Consider the following 19,284-nt stretch of genomic DNA (forward strand, 5'->3'; position numbering starts at 1 on the left):
CTTTACAGAGTAAAGAAGATGTCTGTTCCACCGTCAACCAAATCGTTCTTTTTCAAACTGCACACTTCGACCTTGCCCGTTAAAACTTGGCTTCATAGTAGAGGGATATTTGTGCCGTGGACGGTTAACTGTAGACTATGCAATAAGCCAGAAACCATAGAACACTGCTTCATTTACTGCAATGACGCCTTTTTTTTCTGGGATGTGCTTCAACGAACACTAAAGAAAGACCTCGACATCACTGATCAAACTATTCGTTTCCTTCCATTCTCAAAAGGGGAAAGTGTTCCTTACGACATATTCGTTATTTTAGGCCTCCACAGTTTGTGGAGATGTAGAATGATAGATAGAAACGCAGAAGCGCCACGCACCACAAAATCTATTTTTGTGGAGAATATGGCTCAGCTGCGCAGTGTTTACGCGGCACAGCCATCCCAGCCTGATTGGTTTCCACTGTTAGATGCCTGCATAGGTCTACCAGATTTTTGAACATTTTGCTTGTTTGCCCATTGTCAACCCCTCCGTGATTTATGTATATAGCACTGTGATACTAAGGACTTTAGATGGGTTCTGAGTGTCATTAGGTTTTGAAAGATTTGATTATCATTTGTTTAGTGTGTAATAATCTAATCAAGACATCAGCGTGAAAGAGGCCTATTGTTGATTGTATATTGAATGTTCTCTGTAAATAGCATTTCATCTTTATATGTATATTACTATGCTCGTTTGCCTGTTTGAATGTTTTTTGGCTGATGTGCTCTCTCTTGTTCTATAACTTCCATGTAATAAAGAAAAAAAAAAAAAAAAAGTGGATTAGCTCAGTGGGTAAGATGTGCGCTTCGTACACAACAGGATCTTAGTTCAATCCCCCGAGAAAATTTGTTTTTTTTTTTTTCTTCGGACTTTTGTTTTTTGTTGAGGTATTAGGCGATACTTACGGCATCCCTCTTTTAGAATTAACACTACAAAAAGAACGCGCAAAAAAAAAAAAAAAACAGAAAAAACACCAGAAATCAGCCGAGTTCTCCGAGCGGTTTTACGATAAAACAACTTTTGCGTTTGCTATCTCGAAGAAATTTGACACACAAACAGTCCTACCTGGTGCGAGACCCTTCCCCAACAATTTGATAGTTGTACGTACCTATAATGGTTTTCTAATTACGAGCGAGCGGCAGCTCTTTGAAGTCTTGCTCGCGCTCTGGTGAGCCTTCAAAGGACCAGCCGCTCCGGCGAAGGCGCGCGCCGCACGAGATGAATGAATTAAAATAATCGCGCGCGCATAGCGAACGTTCCTTTTACCCGAGGGAGCGCTTCAGAACAAAAAAGCAAATTGTGGTAGCAAATGATGAAGCCGTGAGCAATATCGAACACGAAAATGACTGCTTTCGTGCGGGAAGTCGCATCAGTGCTCCTACAGTAAACTATCGACTCGATCCGAGGCAAACTACAGTCGTCGGGTCTTCTACGGAACGCGTGCTCACGTTTGACACCAACATCGCGGCTCGGAAACGAAAATTCAGCCTCGGAGGTCCGAACACAGGCTCGGAAAGTACAATTGGCCGCCGTGACCATGCCCACGGTAAAAGCGTCGTAGCATCGCGAAACCTTTTATTACACACGTTCAAAGTGGTGTCCGTAGAGTCTAGAAAGACCAAGGAACACATCGGTGCTAGCGGTGACGAGATACGACCAGTATTAATGAAGCGAGATCGAAGAAAGGATCGGTGCCTAAAGTGAGGAAAGCGAATGGCTGGCTTCGATGTGAAAACTTTCAAACGCCGTTTATTTCGCGAAACTCGCATCACACAAGAAAAGAAATCGGTCTCTGTCCAGTCCAGGGGCGGCTGGGAACAAGTGTCCCCCATTTGATATCGTAAATTCAAGGTCGTAATATAGATTTCAGAAATTCAATATTTTCAATGGTAAAACAAAAGGCACCAGGTGGCGGGATTTACCGACCGGTCGGAATTGCTCAGCCGCACTCATGGATCCATTCATTCGAAACGGGTCATCTATCTATTCATTCATAAAAAATGTAATTCCTGGCCGTGTTTTAAAATTAACGAAATCATACTGCGAGGTAAAGCTTCTGTACACCTGGCGTTTTGAAACCTGCCTGCGTCCAGCGTTCTTTCATTTCTGCTGTCACGTGACACGATCCGCCCGAGTAACTCGGGTTTATTAGGGTGAGATTTGAAACACAGCCCTGGTTTAATAAAACCAAACTTAGAATTACGGGAATCGTCTTATTTTTGAAAACGATGTCGTCGAGACCCGTGTTCCACAACAAGTTTAAATTATTTAGGTCAAGTATTTAGAAATTTACCGCCCATTCGTGGTTCTGGTTTGGTTTTTGCAAAAAAAGCAAATGGCTGCCGCGTGTTTTGCTCGCAACCGGAGGTGATTCAATCGCACGAAGCTCGGAAAGTAGGCTAGCTAGGACATTTATTTTAACCAGGGAGTAAGATTATGTTCCGAGGAACATTCGAGGCGCGTCTCATCGATGTAGGTATTCTAAAAAGAAAGTTATCAACAGAAGTTTACGTGTAAGTAAGGCTTCACTGTACGATGTTTTGACTTCACATATGCTCGTATAAAGAAAACTACGATAGCTAGAGGGTTCTAATTCGCAGCGAATGATCGCGCTCTGAATTTAGACGCACTGTTACAATTTCATCGCTCCAGCTAGTCTAGAACTCGTTATATTCGCGAAAACAGGTTTTGGGACTCTGCTCGGAAATTAACAAGCCCGACCAAGTTCAATCGTTCGCCTGTGGATATTCAAGACCGCTGGAGTGCATTCATCGATTGTGGTCGTGAAAACAACACCATAGGAACATGTGTGTGCAGTGAAACCGTGTCAGCTCATCTCAATCGAGACTCATCGATCAACGGGGAGGGTGTCCCGAGCACAAGTGGATGGATATACTTCAAAGAGCTGCCGCTCGCTCGGAATTAGAAAACCATTAAGCTATCCAATTGTCGGGAAAGGGTGTCGCACCAGGTAGGAGTGTTTGTGTGTCAAATTTCTTCGAGATAGCAAACGCAAAAGTTGTTTTATCGACCTAATAAAACCGCTCGGAGAACTCGGCTCATTTCTGGTGTTTTTTCTGTTTTTTTTTGTTGTTTTTTTTAGTGAAAAAAGATGACTCTTCAGATTACCATTTCTTTTAGGTAATTGAGAAGTTGCATTAAAGAAACGGCCTGCACAGTAAATACAAATGGTTCTATTGCGATTATTTCATAATTGAACCAGAAAAGCACATTAATGTTGGCCTAATAAGAGAGTCGGCTGTTTTTTATGTACTGCTCATGTCTAGGAAACGAAGAGTGCTAGAGCGACGATTCATTTTTGATACGAGTGCTTGCTTTCCTCCTGTAATGAACGAGCCCAGGTTGGTTAACACAGCTGGTGTCAAAGTTTATGTACGAACGCAAAAGCTGAAGGTAGTCCTGATTTTTCGAGCCTTTGAACAGTGGCGTGGGGTTTTGTAGTGTCTGAGAATAAAGAGGCACTGCAGACAAGAAGACTGTGTCCTCGGTGTTGCTTGCCCACCCCCGTAAGATGTGGAGACACACTTCATTGAAAACCTACGTGATTTACTAAGACGGGGGTTTCTGCAGAACCCCGTAGGGGGCTGTGCAGAGAATACAGGTCGACATCAAGCCTTCAGAATTCACAGGTACCATTCGACAAGAATGCTGTAGCTGGACTTGAAACAAGCCGACGTGGGGAAAGTACGGAAGCCGAGAAAACAAATGTGTCGGCCAAGCCGTAGCAAGGACGTCCCAGCACGACTGCGGACAGCGTTATCCTGGCTGTGCAAAGTGGACGTCCCTCGGAGACAAAAGGCAGACTTTTGGTATTCCGCAGTAACCATGCCTGCGTTCAAATTTTGGCCGTCAAGGGAAAAGGGACGTAGCTTGAGGGTTCCAACTGAACAGGTAGCAAGCTAGAAGGTTACTCGTGCTTCAGTTTAGCTCATCTTGCGCCAGAAAGTGCACAAGGGGACGAAATAGAAAGTGTCGGGCCAGTTGTACTGTAGGGGCATGTTTGTTTGTTTGTTTGTTTATTGGAACTTTTGACAATACAGGATTGTCATGGTGCTGAGGCAAAAGGTGACAGTAAGTCACCTGACCAGGCCCCTAGCACCAGACTACACTTGCAGCAGATGCAGCAGATGCAGCAGGCAGACTAGTGGTAGAGTGCTATAGTTAACCATAAACAAAAACAAAAAATACGCAGTAACTAGATCACTACACTACATACGCTCTTGCAATGAAAAATAAATAATTCGCAACATGCAACAAAAATATATGAACTACATTACTACAATTACATCTGTACACATAATTTAGAAGACCACAGTATTATGCGGAAAGTAAAAAATATTGTTTTTGATTTTTTTCTGAAAGTCAAGAGGTTTGAATTATGATCGATTATATCGATCAAGCCAGGGTGGAGGTTGAGAAGATTGGGAATCTGCCAAGATAGTAATTGCGTACCGTAATTTGTTCTGGTTCTGATTTTTATAAAGTTTGTATTTCTAAAATTGTAGTGTGTATCAGTATTCGTATATGTAGAAAGGAATAATTCACGGTCAGTTTTAACTTGGGAGAATATAACCTCAGACAATCGTTGATTATACAGTGCCTCAATATTCAGGATACGATGTTTCTCAAAGTATTGGAATGTATGATCGCGGCTTGATAGGTTTTCAATAAATCGTATACTTTTTTTCTGCATTAAGTACAAACTAGTCATATTACATTTAGATGTAACCCCCCAGACAAGTAAACAATAGTGCAGTCGAGAATGAACAGTAGTGAAATAGAGCTGACGTTTTAGCCACATTGGTAATAAGGCACGAAATCTATTCAGCATGCCAATAGACTGTGCGATGTCACGCTTCACAAAATTCACATGACATGTCCAGCGAAGGTTTTCATGAAAATGTATGCCTAAGAATTTGTATTCGGTAACCCTTTCTAGTGACCGTGACTGGAATACAATTTCGGTAGTAAGGTTAACTGGTCTGTTAATTGAGGAAAAAACAATATATTTTGTTTTGTTAACATTTAGAAGCAGCTGATTCGCATCAAGCCACTTCGATAAGTTTTTGAGCCATGCGTTTGTGACAGGAATAAGAGATGATAGGTCCCTGGATGAAAAAAAAACACTCGTGTCATCGGCGTAAAGTACTATGTCTGGCGTATGGGGGATAGCAACAATGTCATTGATATAAAGAAGGAATAGTATAGGTCCTAATATTGATCCTTGCGGAACACCAAATTTTATATGTTCAGTGTCCGATTCTATACTATTAGCTACCACAAACTGGCTATGATTTGTCAGATAACTGCGCAATAGTTTAAGTGAAATGCCTCTAATTCCGTAGTGTGGCAGTTTATCAAAGAGAATATTATGCTTGATAGAGTCAAAAGCTTTATTGAAATCTACGAAGATGCCTATAGTGTAGGATTGATTTTCTATATTGCTGATAAGTTTTCCTCAAATGTTAAGTAAAGCTGACTCAGTGGATTTACCTCTCTGAAATCCATATTGGTTTGCAGAAATTAGTCGGTATTTATGAAGATGATTAATTATTCTAGATGTCTACAAAAAGCTCTGTAGGGTTGTGTGGAGGCCCTCTTGCAGCACAGATGTGTATTTGTCCTCACCGTCTCTGGAAAAGACGACCATAACACAGAATGAACGTCCCTCGGAGACAAAAGGCAGACTTTTTGTATTCCGCAGTAACCATGCCTGCGTTCAAATTTTGGCCGTCAAGGGAAAAGGGACGTAGCTTGAGGGTTCAAACTGAACAGATAGCAACCTAGAAGGTTACTCGTGCTTCACTTTAGCTCATCTTGCGCCAGAAAGTGCAGAAGGGGACAAAATAGAAAGTGTCGGGCCAGTTGTACTGTAGGGGCATGTCTACAAAAAGCTCTGTAGGGTTGTGTGGAGGCCCTCTTGCAGCACATATGTGTATTTGTCCTCACCGTCTCTGGAAAAGACGACCATAACACAGAATGAACGTCCCTCGGAGACAAAAGGCAGACTTTTGGTATCCCGCAGTAACCATGCCTGCGTTCAAATTTTGGCCGTCAAGGGAAAAGGGACGTAGCTTGAGGGTTCAAACTGCTCAGATAGCAACCTAGAAGGTTACGCATGCTTCAGTCGAGCTCATCCTGCACCAGAAAAAGCACAAGGGGGGAATATAGGAGTGTGGGAGCGGTTGTACTGTGGCGGCATGTCTAGAAAAAGCTCAAAAGTGATTTGTGGAGTCCCTCTTGCGGCGCAGACCTGTATTTGTTCTCACCGTCTCTGGGAAAGACCACCCTAACAAAAGAATGGACGTGAAACTGAGGCAAAGGGCGTAGTTTTGCTTCGAGGTAGAAACAGCGCCTGCGTTCAGATGTTGGCCGTCAAGTGAAAACGGACTTAGCTTGAGGGTTCAAACTGAACAGGTAGCAAGCTAGAAGGTTACTCATGCTTCAGTCGAGCTCATCTTGCACCAGAAAAAGCACAAGGGGGGAAAATAAAGAGTGTGGGGCCAGTTGTACTCTAGGGGCATGTATACAAAAAGCTCTGCAGGAACAAACCTTTTCCCGAGGTGGACAGCAGGGGCCTGAAGACATAAATAAAAAAGAAGTGACACATTTAACGAGTCTTCACTGCGCCAGAAAAACAAGAATCAGCTCATTTCTTTTTGAGACCTCAGTCTTTATTAGGCCAAGAATACAATTTTTCAGACGAGCTGTCTCAATGTAAAAACACACTTCCTTATTAGTACCCTTTTGACACACAAACAGTCCTACCTGGTGCGAGACCCTTCCCCAACAATTTGATAGTTGTACGTACCTATAATGGTTTTCTAATTACGAGCGAGCGGCAGCTCTTTGAAGTCTTGCTCGCGCTCTGGTGAGCCTTCAAACGACCAGCCGCTCCGCCGAGCGCGCGCCGCACGAGATGAATGAATTAAAATAATCTCGCGCGCATAGCGAACGTTCCTTTTACCCGAGGGAGCGCTTCAGAACAAAAAAGCAAATTGTGGTAGCAAATGATGAAGCCGTGAGCAATATCGAACACGAAAATGACTGCTTTCGTGCGGGAAGTCGCATCAGTGCTCCTACAGTAACCTATCGACTCGATCAGAGGCAAACTACAGTCGTCGGGTCTTCTACGAAACGCCTGCTCACGTTTGACACCAACATCGCGTCTCGGAAACGAAAATTCAGCCTCGGAGGTCCGAACACAGGTTCGGAAATTAGAATTGGCCGCCATGACCATGCCCACGGTAAAAGCGTCGTAGCTTCGCGAAAGCTTTTATTTCACACGTTCAAAGTGGTGTCCATAGAGTCTAGAAAGAACAAGGAACACATCGGTGCTAGCGGCGATGAGATACGACCAGTATTAATGAAGGAAGTGTCTATTCTGCCGGCAGCCGGCAGAATAACCGGAGGGGGAAAAAGTGCCGGCAGTAGTCGCCTATTGGGTCTCGTATAAAACGGATTGTAAACACGCCTATTCCGAGCTGTGGATTAGCTCAGTGGGTAAGATGTGCGCTTCGTACACAACAGGATCTTAGTTCAATCCCCCGAGAAAATTTGTTTTTTTTTTTTTCTTCGGACTTTTGTTTTTTGTTGAGGTATTAGGCGATACTTACGGCATCCCTCTTTTAGAATTAACACTACAAAAAGAACGCGCAAAAAAAAAAAAACAGAAAAAACACCAGAAATCAGCCGAGTTCTCCGAGCGGTTTTACGATAAAACAACTTTTGCGTTTGCTATCTCGAAGAAATTTGACACACAAACAGTCCTACCTGGTGCGAGACCCTTCCCCAACAATTTGATAGTTGTACGTACCTATAATGGTTTTCTAATTACGAGCGAGCGGCAGCTCTTTGAAGTCTTGCTCGCGCTCTGGTGAGCCTTCAAAGGACCAGCCGCTCCGGCGAAGGCGCGCGCCGCACGAGATGAATGAATTAAAATAATCGCGCGCGCATAGCGAACGTTCCTTTTACCCGAGGGAGCGCTTCAGAACAAAAAAGCAAATTGTGGTAGCAAATGATGAAGCCGTGAGCAATATCGAACACGAAAATGACTGCTTTCGTGCGGGAAGTCGCATCAGTGCTCCTACAGTAAACTATCGACTCGATCCGAGGCAAACTACAGTCGTCGGGTCTTCTACGGAACGCGTGCTCACGTTTGACACCAACATCGCGGCTCGGAAACGAAAATTCAGCCTCGGAGGTCCGAACACAGGCTCGGAAAGTACAATTGGCCGCCATGACCATGCCCACGGTAAAAGCGTCGTAGCATCGCGAAACCTTTTATTACACACGTTCAAAGTGGTGTCCGTAGAGTCTAGAAAGACCAAGGAACACATCGGTGCTAGCGGTGACGAGATACGACCAGTATTAATGAAGCGAGATCGAAGAAAGGATCGGTGCCTAAAGTGAGGAAAGCGAATGGCTGGCTTCGATGTGAAAACTTTCAAACGCCGTTTATTTCGCGAAACTCGCATCACACAAGAAAAGAAATCGGTCTCTGTCCAGTCCAGGGGCGGCTGGGAACAAGTGTCCCCCATTTGATATCGTAAATTCAAGGTCGTAATATAGATTTCAGAAATTCAATATTTTCAATGGTAAAACAAAAGGCACCAGGTGGCGGGATTTACCGACCGGTCGGAATTGCTCAGCCGCACTCATGGATCCATTCATTCGAAACGGGTCATCTATCTATTCATTCATAAAAAATGTAATTCCTGGCCGTGTTTTAAAATTAACGAAATCATACTGCGAGGTAAAGCTTCTGTACACCTGGCGTTTTGAAACCTGCCTGCGTCCAGCGTTCTTTCATTTCTGCTGTCACGTGACACGATCCGCCCGAGTAACTCGGGTTTATTAGGGTGAGATTTGAAACACAGCCCTGGTTTAATAAAACCAAACTTAGAATTACGGGAATCGTCTTATTTTTGAAAACGATGTCGTCGAGACCCGTGTTCCACAACAAGTTTAAATTATTTAGGTCAAATATTTAGAAATTTACCGCCCATTCGTGGTTCTGGTTTGGTTTTTGCAAAAAAAAGCAAATGGCTGCCGCGTGTTTTGCTCGCAACCGGAGGTGATTCAATCGCACGAAGCTCGGAAAGTAGGCTAGCTAGGACATTTATTTTAACCAGGGAGTAAGATTATGTTCCGAGGAACATTCGAGGCGCGTCTCATCGATGTAGGTATTCTAAAAAGAAAGTTATCAACAGAAGTTTACGTGAAAGTAAGGCTTTCACTGTACGATGTTTTGATTTCACCTATGCTCGTATAAAGAAAACTACGATAGCTAGAAAGTTCTAATTCGCAGCGAATGATCGCGCTCTGAATTTAGACGCACTGTTAAAATTTCATCGCTCCAGCTAGTCTAGAACTCGTTATATTCGCGAAAACAGGTTTTGGGACTCTGCTCGGAAATTAACAAGCCCGACCAAGTTCAATCGTTCGCCTGTGGATATTCAAGACCGCTGGAGTGCATTCATCGATTGTGGTCGTGAAAACAACATCATAGGAACATGTGTGTGCAGTGAAACCGTGTCAGCTCATCTCAATCGAGACTCATCGATCAACAGGGAGGGTGTCCCGAGCACAAGTGGATGGATATACTTCAAAGAGCTGCCGCTCGCTCGGAATTAGAAAACCATTAAGCTATCCAATTGTCGGGAAAGGGTGTCGCACCAGGTAGGAGTGTTTGTGTGTCAAATTTCTTCGAGATAGCAAACGCAAAAGTTGTTTTATCGACCTAATAAAACCGCTCGGAGAACTCGGCTCATTTCTGGTGTTTTTTCTGTTTTTTTTTTGTTGTTTTTTTTTAGTGAAAAAAGATGACTCTTCAGATTACCATTTCTTTTAGGTAATTGAGAAGTTGCATTAAAGAAACGGCCTGCACAGTAAATACAAATGGTTCTATTGCGATTATTTCATAATTGAACCAGAAAAGCACATTAATGTTGGCCTAATAAGAGAGTCGGCTGTTTTTTATGTACTGCTCATGTCTAGGAAACGAAGAGTGCTAGAGCGACGATTCATTTTTGATACGAGTGCTTGCTTTCCTCCTGTAATGAACGAGCCCAGGTTGGTTAACACAGCTGGTGTCAAAGTTTATGTACGAACGCAAAAGCTGAAGGTAGTCCTGATTTTTCGAGCCTTTGAACAGTGGCGTGGGGTTTTGTAGTGTCTGAGAATAAAGAGGCACTGCAGACAAGAAGACTGTGTCCTCGGTGTTGCTTGCCCACCCCCGTAAGATGTGGAGACACACTTCATTGAAAACCTACGTGATTTACTAAGACGGGGGTTTCTGCAGAACCCCGTAGGGGGCTGTGCAGAGAATACAGGTCGACATCAAGCCTTCAGAATTCACAGGTACCATTCGACAAGAATGCTGTAGCTGGACTTGAAACAAGCCGACGTGGGGAAAGTACGGAAGCCGAGAAAACAAATGTGTCGGCCAAGCCGTAGCAAGGACGTCCCAGCACGACTGCGGACAGCGTTATCCTGGCTGTGCAAAGTGGACGTCCCTCGGAGACAAAAGGCAGACTTTTGGTATTCCGCAGTAACCATGCCTGCGTTCAAATTTTGGCCGTCAAGGGAAAAGGGACGTAGCTTGAGGGTTCCAACTGAACAGGTAGCAAGCTAGAAGGTTACTCGTGCTTCAGTTTAGCTCATCTTGCGCCAGAAAGTGCACAAGGGGACGAAATAGAAAGTGTCGGGCCAGTTGTACTGTAGGGGCATGTTTGTTTGTTTGTTTGTTTATTGGAACTTTTGACAATACAGGATTGTCATGGTGCTGAGGCAAAAGGTGACAGTAAGTCACCTGACCAGGCCCCTAGCACCAGACTACACTTGCAGCAGATGCAGCAGATGCAGCAGGCAGACTAGTGGTAGAGTGCTATAGTTAACCATAAACAAAAACAAAAAATACGCAGTAACTAGATCACTACACTACATACGCTCTTGCAATGAAAAATAAATAATTCGCAACATGCAACAAAAATATATGAACTACATTACTACAATTACATCTGTACACATAATTTAGAAGACCACAGTATTATGCGGAAAGTAAAAAATATTGTTTTTGATTTTTTTCTGAAAGTCAAGAGGTTTGAATTATGATCGATTATATCGATCAAGCCAGGGTGGAGGTTGAGAAGATTGGGAATCTGCCAAGATAGTAATTGCGTACCGTAATTTGTTCTGGTTCTGATTTTTATAAAGTTTGTATTTCTAAAATTGTAGTGTGTATCAGTATTCGTATATGTAGAAAGGAATAATTCACGGTCAGTTTTAACTTGGGAGAATATAACCTCAGACAATCGTTGATTATACAGTGCCTCAATATTCAGGATACGATGTTTCTCAAAGTATTGGAATGTATGATCGCGGCTTGATAGGTTTTCAATAAATCGTATACTTTTTTCTGCATTAAGTACAAACTAGTCATATTACATTTAGATGTAACCCCCCAGACAAGTAAACAATAGTGCAGTCGAGAATGAACAGTAGTGAAATAGAGCTGACGTTTTAGCCACATTGGTAATAAGGCACGAAATCTATTCAGCATGCCAATAGACTGTGCGATGTCACGCTTCACAAAATTCACATGACATGTCCAGCGAAGGTTTTCATGAAAATGTATGCCTAAGAATTTGTATTCGGTAACCCTTTCTAGTGACCGTGACTGGAATACTATTTCGGTAGTAAGGTTAACTGGTCTGTTAATTGAGGAAAAAACAATATATTTTGTTTTGTTAACATTTAGAAGCAGCTGATTCGCATCAAGCCACTTCGATAAGTTTTTGAGCCATGCGTTTGTGACAGGAATAAGAGATGATAGGTCCCTGGATGAAAAAAAAACACTCGTGTCATCGGCGTAAAGTACTATGTCTGGCGTATGGGGGATAGCAACAATGTCATTGATATAAAGAAGGAATAGTATAGGTCCTAATATTGATCCTTGCGGAACACCAAATTTTATATGTTCAGTGTCCGATTCTATACTATTAGCTACCACAAACTGGCTACGATTTGTCAGATAACTGCGCAATAGTTTAAGTGAAATGCCTCTAATTCCGTAGTGTGGCAGTTTATCAAAGAGAATATTATGCTTGATAGAGTCAAAAGCTTTATTGAAATCTACGAAGATGCCTATAGTGTAGGATTGATTTTCTATATTGCTGATAAGTTTTCCTCGAATGTTAAGTAAAGCTGACTCAGTGGATTTACCTCTCTGAAATCCATATTGGTTTGCAGAAATTAGTCGGTATTTATGAAGATGATTAATTATTCTAGATGTCTACAAAAAGCTCTGTAGGGTTGTGTGGAGGCCCTCTTGCAGCACATATGTGTATTTGTCCTCACCGTCTCTGGAAAAGACGACCATAACACAGAATGAACGTCCCTCGGAGACAAAAGGCAGACTTTTGGTATCCCGCAGTAACCATGCCTGCGTTCAAATTTTGGCCGTCAAGGGAAAAGGGACGTAGCTTGAGGGTTCAAACTGCTCAGATAGCAACCTAGAAGGTTACGCATGCTTCAGTCGAGCTCATCCTGCACCAGAAAAAGCACAAGGGGGGAATATAGGAGTGTGGGAGCGGTTGTACTGTGGCGGCATGTCTAGAAAAAGCTCAAAAGTGATTTGTGGAGTCCCTCTTGCGGCGCAGACCTGTATTTGTCCTCACCGTCTCTGGGAAAGACCACCCTAACAAAAGAATGGACGTGAAACTGAGGCAAAGGGCATAGTTTTGCTTCGAGGTAGAAACAGCGCCTGCGTTCAGATGTTGGCCGTCAAGTGAAAACGGACTTAGCTTGAGGGTTCAAACTGAACAGGTAGCAAGCTAGAAGGTTACTCATGCTTCAGTCGAGCTCATCTTGCACCAGAAAAAGCACAAGGGGGGAAAATAAAGAGTGTGGGGCCAGTTGTACTCTAGGGGCATGTATACAAAAAGCTCTGCCGGAACAAACCTTTTCCCGAGGTGGACAGCAGGGGCCTGAAGACATAAGTAAAAAAGAAGTGACACATTTAACGAGTCTTCACTGCGCCAGAAAAACAAGAATCAGCTCATTTCTTTTTGAGACCTCAGTCTTTATTAGGCCAAGAATACAATTTTTCAGACGAGCTGTCTCAATGTAAAAACACACTTCCTTATTAGTACCCTTTTGACACACAAACAGTCCTACCTGGTGCGAGACCCTTCCCCAACAATTTGATAGTTGTACGTACCTATAATGGTTTTCTAATTACGAGCGAGCGGCAGCTCTTTGAAGTCTTGCTCGCGCTCTGGTGAGCCTTCAAACGACCAGCCGCTCCGCCGAGCGCGCGCCGCACGAGATGAATGAATTAAAATAATCTCGCGCGCATAGCGAACGTTCCTTTTACCCGAGGGAGCGCTTCAGAACAAAAAAGCAAATTGTGGTAGCAAATGATGAAGCCGTGAGCAATATCGAACACGAAAATGACTGCTTTCGTGCGGGAAGTCGCATCAGTGCTCCTACAGTAACCTATCGACTCGATCAGAGGCAAACTACAGTCGTCGGGTCTTCTACGAAACGCCTGCTCACGTTTGACACCAACATCGCGTCTCGGAAACGAAAATTCAGCCTCGGAGGTCCGAACACAGGTTCGGAAATTAGAATTGGCCGCCATGACCATGCCCACGGTAAAAGCGTCGTAGCTTCGCGAAAGCTTTTATTTCACACGTTCAAAGTGGTGTCCATAGAGTCTAGAAAGAACAAGGAACACATCGGTGCTAGCGGCGATGAGATACGACCAGTATTAATGAAGGAAGTGTCTATTCTGCCGGCAGCCGGCAGAATAACCGGAGGGGGAAAAAGTGCCGGCAGTAGTCGCCTATTGGGTCTCGTATAAAACGGATTGTAAACACGCCTATTCCGAGCTGTGGATTAGCTCAGTGGGTAAGATGTGCGCTTCGTACACAACAGGATCTTAGTTCAATCCCCCGAGAAAATTTGTTTTTTTTTTTTTCTTCGGACTTTTGTTTTTTGTTGAGGTATTAGGCGATACTTACGGCATCCCTCTTTTAGAATTAACACTACAAAAAGAACGCGCAAAAAAAAAAAAAAACAGAAAAAACACCAGAAATCAGCCGAGTTCTCCGAGCGGTTTTACGATAAAACAACTTTTGCGTTTGCTATCTCGAAGAAATTTGACACACAAACAGTCCTACCTGGTGCGAGACCCTTCCCCAACAATTTGATAGTTGTACGTACCTATAATGGTTTTCTAATTACGAGCGAGCGGCAGCTCTTTGAAGTCTTGCTCGCGCTCTGGTGAGCCTTCAAAGGACCAGCCGCTCCGGCGAAGGCGCGCGCCGCACGAGATGAATGAATTAAAATAATCGCGCGCGCATAGCGAACGTTCCTTTTACCCGAGGGAGCGCTTCAGAACAAAAAAGCAAATTGTGGTAGCAAATGATGAAGCCGTGAGCAATATCGAACACGAAAATGACTGCTTTCGTGCGGGAAGTCGCATCAGTGCTCCTACAGTAACCTATCGACTCGATCAGAGGCAAACTACAGTCGTCGGGTCTTCTACGAAACGCCTGCTCACGTTTGACACCAACATCGCGTCTCGGAAACGAAAATTCAGCCTCGGAGGTCCGAACACAGGTTCGGAAATTAGAATTGGCCGCCATGACCATGCCCCCGGTAAAAGCGTCGTAGCTTCGCGAAAGCTTTTATTTCACACGTTCAAAGTGGTGTCCATAGAGTCTAGAAAGAACAAGGAACACATCGGTGCTAGCGGCGATGAGATACGACCAGTATTAATGAAGGAAGTGTCTATTCTGGCGGCAGCCGGCAGAATAGACCTTTGTCCGGAAGTGCTCTTTTTAGCCTCGACCGCAAGGAGCAAAAGCGAACAATAATCTCGAACCCAGACGCTCACGGGGAGGGGGGGCTGCGTCGGCCTGCGCCGCCGCTTCCCGTTGAGGGCTTCTTCGCTGGTGTGCCGACTGCCGTTTCGCCGGCATCGGTCCTGTTTACCGCGGTATGTGAGTATAGTGCCCGTAATGTGAGAGCCGTGTGTCCATACGCCACTTTGCCGTTGTTGGTTTTCGTCTAGCCGAGCCAGAAAACATCTCGCGACGAGTTGACCGCGCCGCGAGTGACGAAGAAGAAGCAAACATGGCGACGGTTTGTGCGATTGCTTTGGTGGCTCCGGTGTTGAGTGTCTTCAACGTCCTCGTGAGAAGGTTCCCCTGCCCTTCGAAGTTATTGCAAGCACCACGAAAGATGTGGAATCATCGTCTCAACTACAAATAAGCAGGCCTTCACGAGCAACAACCGTGCCGAGCAGGCGCTCGGCACATTTGTGTCAGGCTCACGCAGCCAGCGGCACAGTTGTGTTGGTTGTGTCGTCAGATGTTCAACAACGCCGAGGTATTTTCATTTATCATTTGGAATGGCTTCAAGATTGGGAAATTAATCTATTTCGCGGATTGTTAACGCCGAGGCGAGTGCCCTCCGTTGCAGTGCCGTCGTCGCGCAAAGTGCAGAGAAAACCGGGTGGCGATGGCGGCGGTGCTCTTTGATCTTGCGCCGTCGGGTTCATGAAGTCCGGAGTAAACGTACGTACGTGCGTCTGCTGGATCGGTGTTTTGGACTTCCTCAAAACTCTTTCTCACGCGCATTTTCCTTGTGAAGCTTTGTAGCTCATTACACCTCATCGTCGACTGCGCTCATTTGACTACGACGGACGAGCCTGCGTGATGTGAATTTCACTGCCTAAGATCCTTGGTGTGCTGTAACGAGGGCTAATAAAATATCACCGCGAACTTCTGAATAAACGAGTCGCAGTTTCGTCTGCTATCATAACTGATCGCCTGTCACAATATTAATCAGTAGCGTTCCTAGACTCCGCCCCCACAGGCACCGTGCTTCGTTACCCGATAGTAAGTGTCTCCTGGTACCCCGTATAATTCCAGCTCCCACTTCCAAGTAAGTACCATCCTTTAGAACTGGCAATTAATAGTTTCGAACCCAGACGCTCGCAGTGTGTGTGTGTGTGTGTGTGGGGGGGGGGGGGGGACGCGTGCTAACATACTCGGAGCCCTCGTTTACGCCGCTTCGCAGCGGCAGACAAGGCGCCACATTACAAAGGAAAGCTAATCCGAGCTGTCTATGTAACTAGACCCATTCGCTAGTCATTCGATGAAACGTCGTCGTCTCGTTTTCATTCGCTAAAACTGCGTTCGATCAAGTGAACGCCTCGCACTTCTTTCGGCTTGGCAGAGCCGCGCTGCCGCAGAAAGGCAAGCAGATCGCGAAAATCGGTCTCAAACGTGCCACGAATGTAATGTCGTATACAAGAAGCCAACAATCAAGCATTTGAAAGCTACAAGAAAGCAGTAGCGAAATATTTACTACGCAATGAACCCGGACTGAAACGCGGATGTCAAGGGTCAGCAGACACCGAGAACATCTAAGACAAGAAAGGTTTTCCCTTATTTTCCTTGATCGAGATGGGTTCTCGAATGTTCACGACATCTTGCCTGTTGAAGAACGGGCCGCAGAGGCTTCTGGTGAAGACATCTTTCACGATGTGTCGGTGCATTCGGACAGCCTGCCGCATCCAGCTACCCAAAGCAACGCCGCCAACGCAGCCCCCCCTCCCTGCCTGCCAGTTCTTTCCGCGTGGTGGCGCGAGCGTAGATAAACATGGCGGCGCCCCGGAATTGGCGCGGACACTGGTCTATAACCGGAGGGGGAAAAAGTGCCGGCAGTAGTCGCCTATTGGGTCTCGTATAAAACGGATTGTAAACACGCCTATTCCGAGCTGTGGATTAGCTCAGGGAGAAAGAAGAAGAGGCCGTCTGGAACGGCTGCGAAATAATGAGTTCTGGTGGAAACACCGCATCGGCCTCTGGCCGAGGTATTATTGAATCGTCTAATGTCACCTCAAGTGAGTACAGGATCACCCTCCCTCGTCTGCCAACCGGAAACATCGTCCTCAATTCTGTATTTCTCCACGCCGACATGTCCTCCAGGCCTTATACGGCACCGGACTTTCGAGATGCTCTCAAGGAAGTAATAGACCTAAAAGACATAAAAGCCACCGGACAATTCCAAATGGGCCATGTATGGATGGTCACCTGCGTCAACGCTCTCGCCAAAGAAAAGCTGTGCCTTCGTGGTGAGCTGCTCGTCAAAGGCAAGAAGTGCCTGGTGATCGACCCAAACACTCGGGATCTCAAGATGAAGCTCCTGTGGCTTCCGGACCATCTCGAGGATAGACGCATTGTCGAAGCCCTGACACCATACGGCATAGTGCGTAGCATTCATCGAGAGAAGTGGCGCTGTCCGGAAATGGAGCACATGGACACCCTAAACAGGGAAGTAGACATCACCCTACATGAAGGAACGGCGACGGAGAAGATTCCTCACCTGCTACAGGTGTACGGAATACAAACGCTCGTCATCATCCCGGGAAGGCCTCCTTTGTGCCTCAGGTGCAACCGGGTCGGACACATTCGACGGCAGTGCAGGACACCGCGCTGCTTCAAATGTGGCACTTACGGACACATCGCTGACGCTTGCGTTACGACTTACGCGACCAAGCTTCGTGGGAAAGTGTCCCGTGACGTGGAAGAACACTCGGAGCTCCTGATGGACATCTCCGAGGTCGTTGACGCTTCAGGCCACACTCCCTCTGCTGAAACCTTCACGGCACACATCAAGGATAACTCGCCTGCAACAGAGACAGCCTCTGGTGTCAAAGAAAACGACTCTGGAATCCTCCCAGAGCTAACGCCTGCGCCCTGCGACCACGGTGATGATGATGACGCCTCATCGACGGCAACGATTGTCGAGGAGGACGCACCATCAGACGCAGAAGACATCGCTGCTCCCGCCGAGGTCGTTCCAAAGGCCAGCGAGAAAGAGGCTGTATCATCGAGGCCAGAGGTTGCCACAGAACTTGGCGACCAGAATGACCCTGTGCCAGTGGATGACGAGCCGTTTGTACGGGTTAGAAAGGACCGAAAACAGGTAGGCTTTAGGCCTAAACCATATTCCAAACAAAATAGTCATAAACCGCTCGATAACAACCAGAGCGGTGACTTTAACTCACCTTAAAGCAGGCTCATGGGAGACCCCGCCCTTCCTTTACATTTTATCACCCTAAATGTAAGAGGCCTGAGGTCTAAAAGGAAGCAGCGCCAACTCTTAAGGCTCTTAAATTACGAGCATGTTGATATAGCCGCTGTACAGGAAACAAAATTATCATCAGATGAGGACATTGCAGAAGCCCTAGAACCCTTTCGAGATGACTTTGAAATCTGTGTGAGTCAGGCGGTGGGCCTTTCTGCTGGTTGTTTTTTGTTTCTGCGTAAGTCGCTTGGCTATCCGTCGGTTTCCTTATCCATTGACCAGGAAGGGCGTCTCATTTCATGCGACCTTTCTTTGAGGCAGAGTGAATGGAGGATTATTTGTGTATATGGTCATAATACTGTGAATGCAAGGCTCCTTTTCTTCAAATTTCTAGCCAATTTCTTGGACACCGACAAAGTGGTAGTGCTAATGGGAGATTTTAACTGTGTCTGTAATGCAGAAGACCGAGCACTACTTCAGACGCGTTATGACAGAAGCGCCTCGATTCTCAAAGACCTGCTTCAGGAGCACAACCTTGTTGATGTGGCATGTGGGAAAGATATGTCAATACGTTTTACCCACTTCCAAGGTGTTTCACACGCTCGTCTGGATAGGATATACGTGTCGGGCGAAGCATTCACTTCAATGACGAGGTATAACGTCAAACCAATTTTCTTTTCCGACCACTGTATGGTTTCTGTTCGCTTTGGCGCCAAGGCTCCCCGTTTATTTCGACCTAAATGGGAACTATGGAAATTAAATGTGAGTATCCTAAAAGATGAAAAGTTTTCCAAGGGAGTTTTAACGATTCTGCAAAAATGCCTTAATAATCAAAATATGCATATTTTCGCCATATGGGATAGTTTCAAACAAGAGGTTAAAAATTCGGCAATTGAGCGTTCGACAACAGTATCTTATGAAAACAAACAAAAACGTCGCGAACTTTATAAAACTCTTTTAATGTTTCATGAATTAGAATGCATAAATCCTGGTTTGTACAGTGATGATATTAATGTCACCAGAGCCCAGCTTCAGGGATTCGAGACGGAAAAATATCGTGGAGCCGTTGTTCGTTCGCGCACAAAGAAGTTTTTGCTTGGTGAACAACCCACGAAGCGATCT

The 19,284-nt window shown here is 45.2% G+C and overlaps 1 protein-coding gene across 1 annotated transcript; it reads left to right on the forward strand.

Moving 5' to 3' along the window:
- The first annotated feature begins 563 nt into the window (after nucleotides 1-563).
- Nucleotides 564-18,147, forward strand: LOC115308608. Its single transcript, XM_040217412.3, has 2 exons — nucleotides 564-567; nucleotides 16,964-18,147. The coding sequence occupies exons 1-2, from the start codon at nucleotides 564-566 to the stop codon at nucleotides 18,145-18,147; spliced, it is 1,188 nt and encodes a 395-aa protein (XP_040073346.3).
- Nucleotides 18,148-19,284: the final 1,137 nt, after the last annotated feature.

The sequence above is a fragment of the Ixodes scapularis genome, unplaced genomic scaffold (assembly GCF_016920785.2).
Source record: "Ixodes scapularis isolate PalLabHiFi unplaced genomic scaffold, ASM1692078v2 PGA_scaffold20__3_contigs__length_1032517, whole genome shotgun sequence".
Lineage (NCBI taxonomy): Eukaryota > Metazoa > Arthropoda > Arachnida > Ixodida > Ixodidae > Ixodes > Ixodes scapularis.